Below are 18,152 nucleotides of genomic sequence, written 5' to 3'. Positions count from 1 at the left end.
GGGACAATTTTATATGATTACTACTTTGCCTGATGTGTTTACCTGCTCCTCCTCTAGCAATCCTCATGAAGGATTCCCCTGAAGACCCACCAGCTGGTCAGTGCTGGCATCATTATGTGGCAAAGTCAGTGAAAGAGATCCAGTATATTTGGGCCATGTCCCAAATGGCCCTTCCAGTTAAGGTTTGCCAGCAGGATGGTCAGAGGACCAGCTCAGTCTGCCATGTGCCAGCTTGATTGTTGAGCTCTTTTTGGGTACTTCTGCTGAGAAATTACTCAAGTGATAAGTCAATTCATGGGGTGGCTGTAACTTGCCACACTTGTTCCCACCCTTGTACTTTTTGCCTGACATAAATGGGCACCACCTTAAGGCGGGAGGGTTCAGTAGTCCTCCCTGGCTCACCTTAAAAGACTAGGGACAGGCTATCCTTGCCCATGGTAGACCTCACTTCTCTTGACAGTGTATTAGAATCCTATCATCCATTCTTTTATTCCAACACTGTTTTGAGCTCGTTTGCATTTTTGGCATTTATGACCTCTAGGGATAAGAAGTCTATGTAATCCTTCTTTTCCCTGTGAAGTGAGACTTCCTCTGGCTCTCCCTAATTCAACTGAAGCCTGTGATATTCTGGGATAAGCTTAATAAATGGGGTTTGACACTGGTCCTACTCTTTCAGATGTTGTTGTTTGGGCTCAGAGTTGCTCCGTCGTGCGGGTCGTCTGTTTTGGGTGCAGCTGTGTAAAGGTCTGATCTTAGAGCTTTCCTTTTCTGAGAGTTGAATGAGGAATGGGTACAGGCTTCCCCTGCTATCTGAAAGTAGAGCGTTAGTATGAAAATTTTCGTAAGCTGAAATGGTGTAAACAAAGAAGCAATTACCTTAGGACACATCTTGCTAATGGATGCACAAAATGGATAGATCCAGATAAAGCACAGCTGCTTAGACACAGTTCAAAGCTATGGCGGTTTGATTCTGAGATGCTGAGTGGAGTTCCTGGGGAAGGAGTTGGGTGGTGCCACTCAGTGCTCAGTGCTCTATAACCGCTGGCTGCAAAATAAATGCTGAATGCTATTTTCACTTTTCACCTTTTTTGGAGGGTAAAAGCAGAAAGAAATGCAACTCTTTGGATTTCTTTCGGTTAGCAACAACAGGTACCAATGTAGGTCTTTGGTAGAAGTGAAATGGCTTAAGTCAAACTTGAAAAGTGGGGCATATTTGTACTTTTATTTAAAAATAAATAAAGTAAATATCTTTAAAAGAAGAGTGTTGCCCATGCCCTCTTGGTAGATTCCCCAGACTGTGGGACATGTAGCCTATTAGCTGAAGCGTGGAGTTTCTGCTTCACGTGCTTATGTCCATTCATTTTCACATGCTTATGTTCTTTCTGCCTCTTAAACTAGCTGCGGCCTTATGACCCTCAGAAGTGTCTGTGGCTCTGAGTTCAAATTTGATTTTAGGGCTTCCCTGGTGGCGCAGTGGTTGAGAGTCCGCCTGCCGATGCAGGGGACACGTGTTCGTGCCCCAGTCCGGGAAGATCCCACATGCCGCGGAGCGGCTGGGCCCGTGAGCCATGGCTGCTGAGAGCCTGCGCGTCCGGAGCCTGTGCTCCGCAACGGGAGAGGCCACAACGGTGAGAGGCCCGCGTACCGCCAAAAAAAAAACCCAAAACACACACACACACAAATCTGATTTTAATCTTTAGGTGTGATTTTCTTTGGTTTAGAGCAGACCCAACTCTGGAAGGGATGTTAACCCCGATATGACCATCCCTGCAATACATTTGAGATGAGGCACTTGTGTGTATGAGACTCTTCTGAAACTTGAACTCTTGCCACCGAGGGGTGAGGTGATGGTTTGACAAGCCCAGAAACTTCCAGATCTTGAGATATTGGCTGGCTCGCTACACACTTCTTGGCATCTGGGAAACTGATGGCCCAGTTGCATTGGGTTGTAGGCTGTACTTATCTAGAGGGTCAAAGAATGTCTCTGGGTTAAAAAATGAAAAACGTTCAATGCAATAGAAATATAGCCTCCTTATAGAAAACCTTTTGCAAGAAGTGCTGCCTGGCAGCAGGAGAAAACTAGAGGTCGACTGGTTTCCAGTCCTTTTTTGTCAGACCCCTTGGGGCCAGCACTTCCTCTAAGGAAGTCAAGCCTGGTGGGGAGAAGAGGATAAGACGGGCACATTCTTCCCTTCATGAAGAGGAAGAGTCGTGGTTAATTAAGCCAGCGATTAGGCGGCCTCCTCTGAGTTTGTGCAGATCTCTGCAGGCCCCTCATATGGTCACTGAACTCTGGGATCGGCGATGGCTGCCCCGGCTGAAGGGCCGGTTCGACTTAGTCTGTCCACTTGAGTAGGCTCCGGACGCCATCATCCTACTAGGCTCCAGGAGAAGGTGCTCCCCAGATGAGAATTTAGCCCAGGAGTCCCGTGAGCATGGGTCATCCCTTATGTGGTCTCCACTGGATCTCTCTCCGGGCAGCACCCAGTCCTCTTTGTACTTGCACTCCACAGGGCTCGAGCTCTTTGGGGTGCTGGCTCTGAAGCTCGGTTCTGGGGCAGGTGGCCCTGGACGGTGGGTGGGCTGGGCCTCTCCAGGGACAGTGGCAGGCCTCTGTCGGCTTCTCCAACTCCGGATTTCCAGCTCTCTTTTGTCCATGGGGAGTTTGTCAATTTTCTGAGCTTTTAAGATCAGAGACTTCCCATATGTGCCTTGTAGAGCCAGGAGAAAGTACCTGGTGGGAAATAATAGAATAAAGATATTTTCTGACGTCTGACTTCTGAATTTCAGTATTGAAAGGGTCCTTAGAATCCAACTCCCTGCCCAGGGAAAGATCATCTTTTTTTTTTCCCAAACAATGGTAATTTAATGTTAGTTACTATAAAGAAAAGGCTACCATGTATTGGCCTTTAATGACCGCGTGAATCATGGGGTGCTTCCTTGGGGAAGTCTTATTTGATTGAACTTCCTTCTCATAAATGCTTGTACCACCTCTTAGTTCGTAATGATGGCACTTAAAAATTTTTTTTGATTTTTCATTTATTTATTTTTAACATCTTTATTGGAGTATATTTGCCTTACAATGGTGTGTTAGTTTCTGCTGTATGACAAAGTGAATCAGCTATACATATACATATATCCCCATATCCCCTCCCTCTTGCGTCTCCCTCCCTCCCACCCTCCTATCCCACCCCTCCAGGTGGTCACAAAGCACCGACTGATCTCCCTGTGCTATGCGGCTGCCTCGCACTAGCTATCTGTTTTACATTTGGTAGTGTATATAAGTCCATGCCACTCTCTCACTTCGTCCTAGCTTACCCTTCTCCCTCCCCGTGTCCTCAAGTTCATTCTCTGCATCTTTATTCCTGTCCTGCCGCTAGGTTCTTCAGAACCTTTTTTTTAGATTCCATATGTATGTGTTAGCATACGGTATTTGTTTTTCTCTTTCTGACTTACTTCACTCTGTATGGCAGTCTCTAGGTCCATCCATCTCACTACAAATAACTCAATTTCGTTTCTTTTTATGGCTGAGTAATACTCCATTGTATATATGTGCCACATCTTCTTTATCCATTCATTTGTCTATGGACACTTAGGTTGCTTCCATGTCCTGGCTATTGTAAATAGTGCTGCAATGAACATTGTGGTACATGACTCTTACTGAATTATGGTTTTCTCAGGGTATATGCCCAATAGTGAGATTGCTGGGTCATATGGTAGTTCTATTTTTAGTTTTTGAAGGAACCTCCATACTGTTCTCCATAGTGGCTCTATCAATCTACATTCCCACCAACAGTGCAAGAGGGTTCCCTTTTCGCCACACGCTCTCCAGCATTTATTCGGGAAAGGTCATCTTTGCCACTCTCTTGACTGATGGATCAAATCTATGCTTGTACGCCTCTGGTACTGGGGAGTTCAACAACAAAATATAACAGCTAACATTTGTTAGGTAGCAGGATTATTCTAAGTGCTTTACATATTATTAACTCATATTATTCTCCCCCACATCCCACGTGGTTGGTACGTTTGTTTCCCGCTATGTACAGACATGGAAACTGAGGCACCGAGAGACTGAATGGTTTGTCCAGAGCCACACAGTGGTCAAGCTGTGGTGAAGACCAAGTGCTGTGGACTCTGAGGCTTTTCTCTCATCTACCGTGCCTGAGGCAGTCCATTCTATTTCTGAGCTGTTCTAATTTAGGCAGATTTTCTTGCTTTGGAATGTCAACTCTTTGTGGAACTTAATAATTTTAAAGTAGTTTCCCAATACGTCCTTTTCTTGTATCCACAGGCTATGCTAGCTTCACAGCATCAGTGTATTATCATTATTTTCCAGATGAAGATACTGAGGTCCCAAGTGATGAGATGGGTTTCCTCAGGTCTCCCGAGAAGTTGATAGATCTCCTTGATGGTTAACTCAAGGTTCCTTTCCCCTGCCAAGCTTCCTGTAGCCTGTAGTGGACTCTGGAATCGGGGGTCTCTATATGTGCCTAGAATATTTTCCTGTTCCAGGTTTAGGTAAGAAGGTAACTAAAACTATGTGATCTGTGGTAGAAGCATATACCATCTTGTGATGCTGGGCAGCTCATACCCCCTCTCTGGGTGTCAGTTTATCTAAAACGTAATCCAGTTGGGCCAGAGGACATCTAAGGTCTTTTCCAAAAATAATCCTTAAATGTTTTTTTTTTTTTAATTTCTAAAGCCTTATAAGCAGAGAGGCTCCCATCCTTCTATTATGTCTAAAAGATTCAGGATGATCTAAAGTGAGCAGGGGTTTCTGAAGACCACAGTAGATCCCACGGAATCAGAAACTTCTCTCTCATCTCACCCAGGGCGGCAGTGCAGGTGACCATCACATATGTGTTCCAGGAAAGACTCTTCTTGCGGGAAACTGGAATTTTCTCAGTTTAAACATTCCCCCAAGTTACCAATTTCCCTCTCTGTCCATTTAGTGAACATATACCTGGCAAGTTCCTACAATGGGCCAAGCCCCAGGGGATTATTAAGCTGGGAACCAGACTGACAGGAATCTTGCTGTCAGGAAGCACAGGAACAGAGTTGGAAGCCTCAGGAGCAGTGAGAGTGTCAAACACGTGATCTGGTGCAAGAGCTCTTCCTTGAGGAGGAAACATTAAAGGTGAGGACAGAGGGATGCATAGGAGGAAGCCAGGCAAAGAGGGGGTGGGAAGCAAATCCTGGGCTCAATGGCTGCAGTGTGGAGAGTGAGGGCAAGAGTGAGGGACTAGGACACAGAGGGGTTGGCAGGGTCAGAGCAGGCAAGGACCATGGGGAATGTTTTGGGTTTTGTGCATTATTGTAAAGGCCTTGGAACGTTATGAACATGACACGATTACACTTTGACACAATGATAATGGATTAGAGTAAAACCCAGTAGGAGACTATTGAAGTAATTGGGAATGAAAGTCTTATGACCTATCCATGGTGGTGGCTGTAGAAATGGAAATAGCAGATGGAAATACCTACTGAGAAATAGGTTAGCAGATAAAATTGTCGGGTCTTGGTGATGGGCGAGAGAGGGGCATGTGGTGGGTGGTATCAAGGATAAGTCTCAGGGGCCTGCCTTGATCCTAAGTGGTCACAGTGGATGAAAGGAACTCGGGAAGAGAGCCAGGTTTCTGGGATGGTGGTGGTGACAGAAAGTAGATAGCGAATTAAATTACAGATGTCTCCCACTTTCCTCAGATGTAGCAGGCCCAGTGCTGGTGAGGCATAGGTCGCTTAGAAAGATGTATCTGGGATTCCGGAGAAGGATCTGGGCTGGGAGTTTAATAGATTCATTTGTGAAAAATGATATTTAACTTCACAATAGTGGTTGCTATGTTTATGGAAAGAATTAAAGTGAGAAGACAAAAGAACCTAGGACAAAGGCTTGACAATACACCATGTCAAAGACATGAACCAGCAAAAGAAACAAAGAAGAAGTAGGAGAAAAACCACGAGAGTTCTGTGTTACTGAAGCTAAATGAAGAGTGTCCAAGGGCTCTGTTGTAGCGAATTACGATGCTGCATTGTGTTTTACAGTTTGTGTATTAGTTATTTAAGAGATAAAACAAAAGAAACTTACTTTCTCTTAGTTTAAGAGAATCCATAGTTCCTTTATACTGGTTGAAGTAATTAGACCGAGATAAGTGAGGTTCCGGTTAGTGGCTAATTATCACAAGCTTGGTGAGTGAAATCAATCTTATTATGAGTACAGCTTACATCTTTAAGTGAACAAATAGAGTTTTCGATAGCAAACATTCTATCATGTAGATTTCTGTAACAAAAATTAATTGTTCTAAGGTTACAAGTCAACAGTCCTTGGAGCTATTAAAATAATCCTTTCTCTGTCACAGGAAATCTCTTTGCCTTTCTTAGGCAACAGAATTAAACAGTAATTCAAGTTTATGATGGTAATATAGAATAAGCAGAGATTTAACTTGTGCACTGTGGTAACTGGCAAGAAAATATTTGCCTGCTTTTCCCTAAGTTGTCCCTCATTTGTTTAACAAGCTGTAATGTTGAGTGTTTGTCTTTTCCAAGAACGTTCACACTTTTCAACAGCCCTCATCAAGCTGGCAGCCTCTGGCTCCAAATGTGTCTTCTAACCAAGGGTAGGACAAGAATCCTTGCTGATGATTTGCTCTTGCCATACCCCAGATAAGACACAGAACAGAGGTCAGTCCTTGGTCAGAGGTGATCATAACCATGTTTAACCCCAAAAGTGTGGACAAAAATATTTAACCCACATATCTGATGCCCTTTTCCAATGAGGGCAGGACCTTCACGGTCTCTCCCAGGCTCCGTCTCCCAAGGGGTTGGGCTGAGAAAGGGGGTGGGTGGGAAATAATGTCCTCCGAGGCTTGTGCTTAATTGCTTCCCACTCTTCAGTCCCAGGGCCCTGTTTTAATACTAGTTACTTTCACCTGTATTACGATCAAACTTCTGTCTGAATTGTCCACTGGGCTGTAGACTTCTTGAGAGCAAGAGTTCTGTTTTATTCATCTTTCTGTTTCTTTAGCATCTTTTTCTCATTTATCTCTGAGGGCAGCCTACATGACAAGAACTCTGCTAGCTGTGGGTTATATAATGATAAGGAGACACCTTCCTTCCCGGAGTTAATGGTCAGACCAAGACAAACAGATAAAACAGATGATGTGGCTAAAGGTAGTAGCGACAGATAGACCCAGGTCATGGGAACACAGGAGCGAGGGGGATCTGTTTCAGCCTGAGGGAGGTAGGTGAGGTCATGCAAGGGTTCTGGAATTGCTCATGCCTGAAATGATGTCAAAGGGTGAGGCGGTCTGGTAACGAAGGGCATTTTGAATAGAAGGGACAGCATGAACACAGGCAGGAAGGGGAGAGGGCAGGGAGCCTTTAGGGAAGTCCAAGAAGCTTGGTGATGTGGAGCCCAAAGTTTGAGCTTTGGGAGCAGGGGGATGAGGCTGTAGAGGCCAGTAGGGGCCAAGCAGGGAGGCTACGTCCACAGTGCATACTCAGCCGTTTGCTGAGTTCACAGTACTGTTTGTCGTATTGGTATCTTCAGCCTCTAAACCCTGCATCAGATGTCAAGGTTCTGAGGTGGCTTATGAAGAAGAAATGGAGCCCAAACTAGGTTAAGCAAGCTTCCAAACTTATTAAAGGAAGCAAAGCATACTAATGGCTCTCTGCCTATTAGAAAAAGTTCTACACAATGTTGCAATGGCTTCTTGACTGTGGCTTATAACGATAAAGTAGCTGAATTTCAACGTTCAGAGCAGACGAGATCCTAAGGATGGAGAGAGGCTGAGTCTTGCCTCTGGGTACAGCGTCGTTAAGTTCACCGAATGCTCTGACTATAGAGAGCGTGGGATGGAGAACAGAACGCTGGCCTCCGAGTGGGGAGAACTCAGCTCCCACTGTGACTTGCGGTGGGCTGGAGGACACATTCTGGTCCCTCGTAGGACTTAAGCTGTTCCATGAGCAAGTAGGACTACAACCACCGCTTTGCCTAATTTCTAGGTGATTTTGCAAAAGGCATTTTTTGCACAAATGGAGGAGCTAGATAGAAAAGCATGTGTCAAGAGTAAGTTCTAAGGACACGCCAGGCGTTGTTGCTGTTGCTGTTTTTCGGGAAAAGGTGAATGTAGAGGATTTAGGCTGGAAATGTTAGAAATAGTCCCTCTGCATGAATGACTTATTTGGCAAATGCAGGGTGTGTGTTTTAACAAATTTGAGTAGTATTAAAAAGTTGGCTATTTCATGCAAAATTTGAATTTCTGGGAAAAAGCTAAAGCTCTGAAATGCTGGTCTTGATCTTTCCTTGTGGCAGTGATAGGCTGAAGCTTAGAAGTTCCTTCTCCTAATGTCTGTCTGTACCTCACCTGGTTTGCTGCTGTTGCTTACCTGTCCCTGTAGGCATTTGAGAGTGAGACTCCTGGGCTAAGGAATAAAGGACTCTAGAGCTTTTCAAAGTGATTCTTTTTACACAACAAAGTTTGTATGGCAGGAGGGTAGGAATTAGTACTCTCATTTTACAGATGGTATAACAGAGGTCGTGCCAGATCTGGTGACTTTGCTGCTCTGTGGCTGAGCTGGGACCAGAGTCCGTGCTATTTGCCTCCAAGTTCATTATTCTTTCTGTCCTAGCTCCCTATCTTTGAAACAATAGCCTCAAGCATCCCAGCTGGAGTCAAACTCCTGACTCTTGGGCTATGAAAATGGCTGATTGAGGGGAGAGTGGTAGTTCTAGGAAGAAAATAGCACCCCCTGTTCAAACCTTGGGAGAAGAGCCACGACCGGTGTGAGGAAGCAGACGAGGTAGAAAGTGGGGTCCGAGAGCTGGCCTTCCATCACCCAGTAGGGGTTGATGGGACTGTTGCAGGTGACGCAGGTGGCGTTGTACACTAGGGATACCACAAAGTACATCAGGAAGCTGCCTGCGAGAACAAGCCCGTGGATGATGGTCTGTGGAAGGAAAGAAGTAAACACTGTTGAAGGGATAGCTTAGATTAGGGGGGAATGCAGTCACGCTACTTTAACTTGTTTTAAACTTCTTTTTTTGGAAATGCCACATACCTATAAACAATTTTAAAAAGTGTGTCATTTAATGGCTTATGATAAAGTAAACACCTATACTGCTACCACCCAGAATTTGAACACACATACCCCGGAAACCCCTAAATCACCTTGACTTTGGTGATAATTTTCATGATATTCTTTAGTTTTACTACCTATGTTTCTCTCCTAATAGTCTGTCTTTAAAAATTAATCATACTTGATGTGACTTTTGTCTTTTTTCCTCAGTATTATGTTTGTGTGATGAATTCATTTTTTCCACATGTGGCTGTTAGTTATTCATTTCCAAAGCAGTGCAGTCTTCTGTAGTCTGATCTCATTTTGCCCTGCCTGTTTTATGCTGCTTTCCTTCCAATTCTTGTCCTCTTTTAAACTTACTGACGATTCCTTATAATTTCATTTCCCTGTCTACTAGTTTGAAAGTTATATATTTCATTTCCATTCCTTAGTGATTACTCAATAAATGCTAATAAGCAGTTTTAACTTACTGTGGTATAAAGCTTCTATGTCTCCCTCCTCCTGAATACATTAACTTTAGAACACATTAACTTTGTTTACCTCCCTCCTGACTCATATCTCATTGCTACTGTGTATTTAAATTCTATCAGCTTTTTAAATCACATAAGTCATTATTACAGTGTCATATGGTCAGTATTCATTAAGATTTACTTACATGCTTGACACTTTTTATGCCTTCATTCCCTCTTGCATTTTGGACTTTCCATCTGAGCTTTCTTTCCTCATACTTTTTAAAAAAATTTTATATTAGAGTGTAGTTGGTTAACAATGTTGTGTTAGTTTCAGGTGTACAGCAAAGTGATTCAGTTATACATATACAAGTATCTCTTCTTTTTCAAATTCTTTTCCCATTTAGGTTACTACAGAATATTGAGCAGAGTTCCCTGTGCTATATACAGTAGGTCCTTGTTGGTTATCTATTTTAAATATAGTAGTGTGTACATGTCAATCCCAATCTATCCCTCTCACCCTCCTTTCCCCCTGGTAACCATAAGTTTGTTCTCTAAGTCTGTGAGTGTTTCTGTTTTGTAAATAAGTTCATTTGTGTCATTTTTAAAGATTCTGCGTAGAAGTGATATCATATGATTGATATTCATCTTTCTCTGACTTACTTCACTTAGTATGATAATCTACAGGTCCATCCATGTTGTTGCAAATGGCATTATTTCATTCTCTTTAATGGCCGAGTAATATTCCATTGTATATACGTACCACATCTTCTTTATCCATTCCTCTGTCGATGGCCATTTAGTGTGCTTCCATGTCTTGGCTATTGTAAACAGTGCTGCCATGAACATTGGGGTGTCTTTCCTTATACTTTAAATAGAGTTGACCTTTGAACAACATGGGTTTGAACTGTGCGGGTCCACTTACATGTAGATTTTTCTCAACAAATACTACAGTATTACCTGATCTGTGATTGGTTGAATCCACAGATACGGAGAACTGATTATCGGACTTGAGCATCCACAGATTTTGGTATTTGCATTGGGTCCTGGAACAAATCCCCTGTGGGTACTGAGGGATGGCTGTACATCCTTTAGAATATCCTTTCGTGAAAGTCTGCTGGTGATGCATTCTCTGATCCATTATTTCATTCTCATTCTTAAAAACTATTTTTGATCTTGTTGGGAAGTTATTTTCTTGTAGTATATTTAAGATAGCATTTCACTATCTTCTGGCTTCTGTTGTTGCTGTTGAGAAGTTAGCAACTCTTTATCTGTTATTCCTTAGAAGGAAGTCTCTTATAACGTGGCTGCTTTTATGATTTTTATTTCGTCTTCAGTGTTCTGTAGTTTTCTTGTAAGGGTGGATTTTTAAAAAATTTATCTTGCTTGGGTTTTGCTGATCTTCTTGAATTCGTGGATTGATGTCTTTCATTAATTTTGCAAAATTCTCAAGTCACTATCTTTTCAAATATTGCCTCTGTCTCATTTTCTCCTCCTTTCCTTCTGAGACTCTAATCAAATGTATGTTAGATCTTTTAAGATACCACCATATCTTCTATATATCTCAATATCTGTTCCATAATTTTCATCATTTTACTTTTGTTTTATATTCTGGATAATTTGACCATTTCACTAATTCTCCCCTCAGCTGTGCCCAATCTGCTGTTAATCCAGCCATTGAAACTTAAATTACAGTTATTGTATTTTTTAATTTCGAAGAGTTTTATTTGGTCTTTTTTTCACATCTTCTAGAATTCTTGCAGATATTTTTTTTTAAATTTTTTTAGAATTCTTGCAGATATTTTAAAGCTTAATCTTCTTTAAACATAGCAAACAAACCTTTTCTATGATTTCTACCTGATAATTCCAATACCTGAAATATTTGTTACTGATGTTTGTGCTTGTGATCCTCATTGAGTTCTTGTTTCATTTTGAGCTTCATTATTTATTTATTTATTTATTTATTTTTTTTTTGCTGTATGCGGGCCTCTCACTGTTGTGGCCTCTCCCGTTGTGGAGCACAGGCTCTGGACGCACAGGCTCAGCGGCCATGGCTCACGGGCCCAGCCGCTCCACAGCATGTGGGATCTTCCCGGACCGAGGCACGAACCCGTGTCCCCTGCATCAGCAGGCAGACTCCCAACCGCTGCGCCACCAGGGAAGCCCCATTATTTATTTTTTTGTGTGTTTTTGAAAATTTTATTTTTCTTACTCATTTGTTATTGAAACTTCTTAATGCAATCTGTTGTTATATAGTGCAAAAATCTTCTTAAAGTCTACTGTTTGTTATTATATATATTTTAATTGAAGTATAGTTGCAGTGATTCAGTTATATATATATATATATATATATATATTCTTTTTCAGATTCTTTTCCCTTACAGGTTATTACAAAATTGAGTATAGCTGCCTATAGGTCCTTGTTGGTTATCATCTATTTTGTATATAGTTGTGTGTGTATGTTAATCCCCACTTTATCCCTCCCCTCCCCCACCCCTTTCCACTTTGGCAACCATAAATTTGTTTTCTACGTCTGTGGGTCTATTTCTGTTTTGTAAATAAGTTAATTTGTATCTTTAAAAAAAATTATGATATAAGTGATATCATATATTTGTCTTTCTCTGTCTGGCTTACTTCACTTAGTATGATAATGAGCTTCCTTATTTTTGAATATGTGATGCTTCTTGGCCTTGGAAAATTAGTGGGGATACTTTGAGGCTTAGGAAAACTTTCCCTGGAGAGGGTGTATGTGTATTTTGCAATATCCTTGTGCACTGTCAGTTACTTTAAACTGAATTCATAAGTCAAAATTTGGCTCACCCAGGGGGTACAAAGAATCTGGGCTGCAAATCTGTGTGAGGCCAGCCCATGGTCCATTTCCCAGGATAAGTCCTTTTTACTGATTCTCCCTGCTCTCTTCAGCACAGTGGGAACAATCCCTACAGTCCCTGCTGGGGAGGGGAGTGCAGGTAGGTCCACTTTTGGGTATACCTTTACTCTGAAGGTAGAGCCTTTGGGGTCCTAATTTAATGTGATCTCTTATTAGACTCCCACTTTAGCAGCCTGGCTTTTGATTTCTGAACTTTATGCTCAATGAAGTCTGCCAAAAAGTTCATTTTGGGCAGGGTTGCAAACGCTCTGAAGAAAACAGAGGCTTTGGCTCAGCTTGCTTCTCTACAAACCCACTTTCCCAGAGCCTTTGGTCTTTATCCTGTCATCTTTTTCATACCTTTAGCATATGTATACATATATACTTTGTGTGTGTGTGTGTGTGTGTATATATATATATAATGTATGTATACATATATATGTTTATGTATACATATATTAAATACATACATACATACACACACACATTAATTTGTTTTCAGGGGAAGGGGTGGTTTGAATATCCTAGCCCCTGTTCCTGAAAAGAAAGCAGTTAGCTAACTTTTTAAATCACTTTGCTGGGGACTGTGAAAGCTGACACAGCTATTAACATTCATGTTAGATTTCTACCCAGGGAAGAAAGACATTCTCCCTCTGCTTCGAGCACTTTAAAAAGGGAAACACTTTTTTTCATAATGATTCTAGTAGCTAACTAACTCCTTTCCCAAGAGCAACAGAAATCACCAGTAACTACCAGGATGCCTGGTCTAGAGATGCATTAGGTGGGTTAATAGTGCTGAATGGTGAGTGAAAGGAACAGGTTCTGTCTTTTAAGGCAGATGAATGCAGTGCTCTGAGAAAGAGGGCCGAACGACCAGTCATTTATATTACACATTGAGGCCTGCTTATTTACAGGGCAATTTTGAAAGGTTAGTAAGCTACCTAATGGTTAAGAGGGTCATGGAGAGCAGAGATCCTCTTGGGAAATATCTTGTGCTGGTGTTTAAAAAAAAGTAATTAAATTATTGTGAAATATTTCAAGTGCATAGTCAACAAATCTCATATACTTGACATCCAGCTTTATCAATTTTAATCTTATGCCATATAAAGGGGAGCAGAATATATCATCCCCAAATAAGTCTCCGGCATAAGGATTATCTTGAGCTGGTTATTTTTAAGAAAGAGCAGACAGAGGAGGAGCTCTGGAAACTGAAAAGAAGTTATCTTTTTGTAAGAGACATTTACAGTTATAAGGGAAATCTCCATTTGTAAGGGTGTCTCCCTCTCTGTACCTGGAAGAAAAGGACAATTCTATATTTCTAGGAAATCTTTATCAACTCCAATATCTGGCCTCCCCTAGCCTCAAAACTTCTTTTGTCTTTAGCTAGAGATGGTATTTAAGGTGGTGGCCAGGGCCATTTCAGAAAGTTACTCAGTTTCCTGGCCTCTCCCATGTGTATAGGAAGTATTTATTAAACTTTTGTTTTTCTCGCATTAATCTGTCTTTTATTACAAGAGTGTCTAAGCTGAGAACCTAGAAGGGTAGAGGGAAAATTATTCTTTCTTCCTCTACACATATTTGCCTCAGATTTTATTAAAAGATTAAGCCTTAGAGATACAATTCAAGCACCCATGTATCCCTTGCAAATGCCTTCTCGTTAGTCTTGAAAATAAACTGTGTTCCTCATTCTTCTGTGTATTTTATATATACATGTTTATGTATCCATGTTAGTGGATGCTTTTTAATTTTATCATGTATAGGTATCCCTCTGAATTAGGCTTTGGACCTTTATTTTTGTTGATAAATGCCATTCTGGTTTATTCATTTTAACTGTTCTAGTGTATGAATATGGCACTATTTATTTATTTTCCTGTTAATGAACATTTAAGCTGTTTCCGATTTTTTTTTTTTTGCTATTAAGAACAATGAAGAAACAAACATTCTTGTACAAACATTGTCTGTGTATATACATGTGCAAAAGGATGGCCCAGGGTGCATATTTAGAAGTGGAATTGTGTCATAGCATATAGTGAGTACTTAAACTCCTCTAGCTATTTTCAATTTGCTCTCTAGAATGGTGGTATCAGTTTATAGTTTACCAACAGAATATGAAAGTTCCTTGGTTGGGCTTTATTATGTTTAACCTGCTACTGAGTTAGTGTGGCAATATTTTATTTAGAATTTTTTACATTTATGTTCATTGAACAGATTGGTCTGTAATTTTGTTTTCTTGAACAGTCCATGCTCATTTTCATATCAGAATTATTCTAGCCATGAACATTGAATTGCCTATATTTTCTATTTTTTGAATCCATGAAACAATGGGTATGAGAGAGGAATTATCTGTCCCTTATAAGTTTGGTCAAACTGACCTTTATAATCCTTGGGCTTGGTGTCTTTAGGAACAGGGTTACCGAGTCAATTTCTGTAATAGTGATTGGTTTATTCATGTTTGCTGAATGATTTTGACTATGCTTTGGTAAATTTTACATTTAAAGGAAGTATTATTGTTATTATTTTTTGCGGTACCTGGGCCTCTCACTGTTGTGGCCTCTACCGTTGCGGAGCACAGGCTCAGGACGCGCAGGCTCAGCGACCACGGCTCACGGGCTTAGTTGCTCTGCGGCATGTGGGATCTTCCCGGACCGGGGCACGAACCCGTATCCCCTGCATCGGCAGGCGGACTCTCAACCACTGCGCCACCAGGGAAGCCCTAAAGGAATTATTTTTATTATTATTTTTAAAAGGTCAAGTCTTGGGACTTCCCTGGTGACACAGTGGTTGGGAATCTGCCTGCCAATGCAGGGGACACGGGTTCGAGCCCTGGTCTGGGAGGATACCACATGCCGCAGAGCAACTAAGCCCGTGAGCCATGGCTGTTGAGCCCAAGTGCCACAACTACTGAAGCCCGCGCACCTAGAGCCTGTGCTCTGCAACAGGAGAGGCCACTGCAGTGAGAGGCCCACGCACCATGGTGAGGAGTGGCCCCTGCTCGCCACAACTAGAGAAAGCCCGCACACAGCAGAAGACTCAACACAGCCAAAAATAAATAAGTTAATTTTAAAAAGCCAAGTCTTTATTTATTTTTATTTGGCTGCGTTGGGTCCTCGTTGCTGTGGGTGGGCTTCTCACTGCAGTGGCTTTTCTTATTGCGCAGCACGGGCTCTAGGTGTGTGGGCTTCAGTAGTTGTGGCTCGCGGGGTCAGTAGTTGCAGCTCCTGGGTTCTAGAGTGCAGGCTCAGTAGTTGTGGCACATGGGCTTAGTTGCTCTGCGGCATATGGGATCTTCCCGGACCAGGGCTCGAACCTGTGTCCCCTGCATCGGCAGGCGGATTCTTATGTAGTTTTAGCTGTTAGCTTTTATGTTCTTGCATGTTTCTTTCTTCCTTTAGTGAGGGTCTGTGGGTGGTAGACCTTGCAGAGTTAAGTGGTAGTGTAACTGTTTGTTATTTTGCCTCAGGTCTTTGAAGATAATTACTCCATTGTTTTTTCGGTTTCTACTTTTTAAACTGCTGTTAAATTTCAAGTAATTGGTGCACAGTCTGTCATTCACACTGTACAGTTTTACTGTGATATACCAGGCAATATACCCAGGTTTATTTTGATTAATCGTCATTCTCAGTGATGATCTCTTCAGATACTGCTTGTCTACTATTCTTTGCTTGTTCTTCTGTGACTCTGACTCCTATTATGTAGCTGCTGGAACCATTTATTCTAGCCACCATTCCTCTTGATTACATTTTCATATTTGTGTGGCATTCTGGATGGGTACCCAATACTACCGTCCAATTTGGTAGTTTACTTTTAGCCAGTGTCCAGTCTAATTTCAATGACAAAATTTTTGTATTTTTCAAGAGTTCTAAATGTTTCCTTAGTTTGGCTCAGTTCCCAGTATTAAAGTTATGACTCTTGTCTGTCTTCCTCACAGCTTCTAAGTGGTTTTTCTGGTGGTTCTGAAAGAAATTTATCCTGTGTACTTAAGCTTGGCTAGACCTTTTCGTTTTCATCGTTTTGGTCTATCTGTCATTGGCATGAATTGGAGCAAAGGGGTTTTCCAGATGGGAACTGCGTGATCTGGAAGCTCCCTTGGGTGGCTCTTATCAGCCACTGCCCAGTGTCAGGGCCTGGCCTAACTTGTGATAGTAGGGCGTGGGGAGGAAGTCCCATTGCAGAATGCTGGGAACACACCGAGCCTACTTGGGGAAGTCTTCGAAATGGTTAATACAAATGCTGTCAGAAAGAGCCATTTCAGCTTGGCTAAAGACAGATCTTTCTGTCAAGGGGTCTCCCTGCACCAGTCAGTCTTACCTTCTCACACTATATTAGCACAGAGGTTAAATGGTCAACGGTCAGCTGGCCAGGGTTCAAACTTGCTTCTGTCTTGAACTACTTGGGGAAAGTTTCTTAACCTCTTTATATTCATCTCTATAGCTATAAAATGGGAATTTAAAAAAAAAACACCTAACACCTGCGTATATTGCAAAAGGATTTCCACAGTAAGGTTAGTTAAGATTCATCACTTTGCAATACAGTTGACTCTTGAACAACACAGGTTTGAACCGCACGGGTCCTCTTATACACAGATTTTTTTCACTAAGTACATACTATAGTACTACACGATTGAAGCCATGGATGTGGAACTGCAGGTACGGAGCGCCAACGGTAAAGTTATGTGTGGATTTTCCCCTGCGTGGAGGGTTGGCGCCCCTAAACCCCAAACTGTTCAAGCGTTAACTATATGTGTATGTCAAGTCATTAAACTTATACAGTGCTGTATGTCAATCATATCTCAATAAAACTGAAAAAAGCAGAACAAAACGCTCCAAATACCATCTAACACGAAGGGTTCTGGGAGGTTAAGTAAGATAATACATTAAAACATGTAGATATGTACCTGGCATATAATTTTAAGCTCTTTGTTTTTATAATTATCATTGACTAGTCTAATGAGAAAGCTAGTGTTACCTTTTTAGATACTAAAATGTGATATTTGGACGTGCTTGAGATATGCTTAATGGAGACAGTCTTCTAATCTTTTACCCCCAAGTTAAATGGGGAGCATACCTCCCTAACACAGCCTCAAGTACGATCAGTCTAATGTTTTCCTTTGTCTCTCAAACACCCCTGAATTTTTTAATCAAAAATTTGCATTTTGGCAACAAATTGTCTCATTGTTCTTTATGAATTAGTTTTTTCATCCTGGCTAGATGGTTACAAAGTTGAGGCCAGCAATTTTATCTTCTCTACCTCTCTATCCCTGTACAAGTGGAACGCAGGTAGGGGTTCAGTATGTATTTATCCAGTGGCTCAGTTATATGGAGTAAAGCAGCTCAGAAATCTGAAGGTGGTTGATGAACAGGAACACAATTCTTAGGCCATAAGGGCTCTGGGGCACTTACCCAGGTCTTCATTTCCATTGCCTGGTGCAGGAGGATTGTGGCGAGGGAAACGGTGTTGATGGGTGTCCCAAAGGTAAAGATGTCGATGTCAGAATCCTTGTAGGTCTGCAGAGGAGGAACAAACAGGCACTGGCAGGTGTGCCCACGGACTGAAGGCCTTGGCTTTGACAAGTGATTGTAAAACATCAGTGAAGGCAGGTGTCAAGGGAGGGGCAGGCTGGGGAGAAGGCATCCAGCTGCCATCACGTGGAGCTGACCCCAAGGGACAGACAAGAGGAGGAGTGAGTTGACAGGACTAAACTCTTGAAAAAGCATTTGCAAAGGAAGCCATGATGAGTATTCCAGAACACTGCAGAAGGA

At 41.9% G+C, this 18,152-nt stretch overlaps 1 protein-coding gene and 1 long non-coding RNA gene across 2 annotated transcripts in view; one reads left to right on the top strand and one right to left on the bottom strand.

The window, feature by feature from the left end:
* The window catches only part of LOC113608263 (uncharacterized), a 150,726-nt gene that overhangs the window by 117,789 nt on the left and 14,785 nt on the right, over positions 1-18,152 (top strand). The gene's annotated exons all lie outside the window — the stretch shown is intronic.
* ATP10B (ATPase phospholipid transporting 10B (putative)) overlaps positions 1,617-18,152 on the bottom strand; it is a 294,439-nt gene continuing 277,903 nt past the window's right edge. Inside the window, exons 21-23 of the mRNA XM_027084380.1 lie at positions 17,793-17,897; positions 8,759-8,946; positions 1,617-2,734 (exon numbers count right to left, since the gene is read on the bottom strand). Of these exons, the coding sequence (XP_026940181.1) occupies positions 2,275-2,734; positions 8,759-8,946; positions 17,793-17,897 (753 nt within the window). The 3' untranslated portion in view covers positions 1,617-2,274. The remainder of the gene's footprint in view (positions 2,735-8,758; positions 8,947-17,792; positions 17,898-18,152) is intronic.

Source organism: Aethalodelphis obliquidens, unplaced genomic scaffold, assembly GCF_003676395.1.
Source record: "Aethalodelphis obliquidens isolate GAN/ISIS:26980383/991018 unplaced genomic scaffold, ASM367639v1 scaffold52, whole genome shotgun sequence".
NCBI classification, from domain to species: domain Eukaryota; kingdom Metazoa; phylum Chordata; class Mammalia; order Artiodactyla; family Delphinidae; genus Aethalodelphis; species Aethalodelphis obliquidens.
This window is presented reverse-complemented; position numbering and strand designations above follow the sequence as displayed.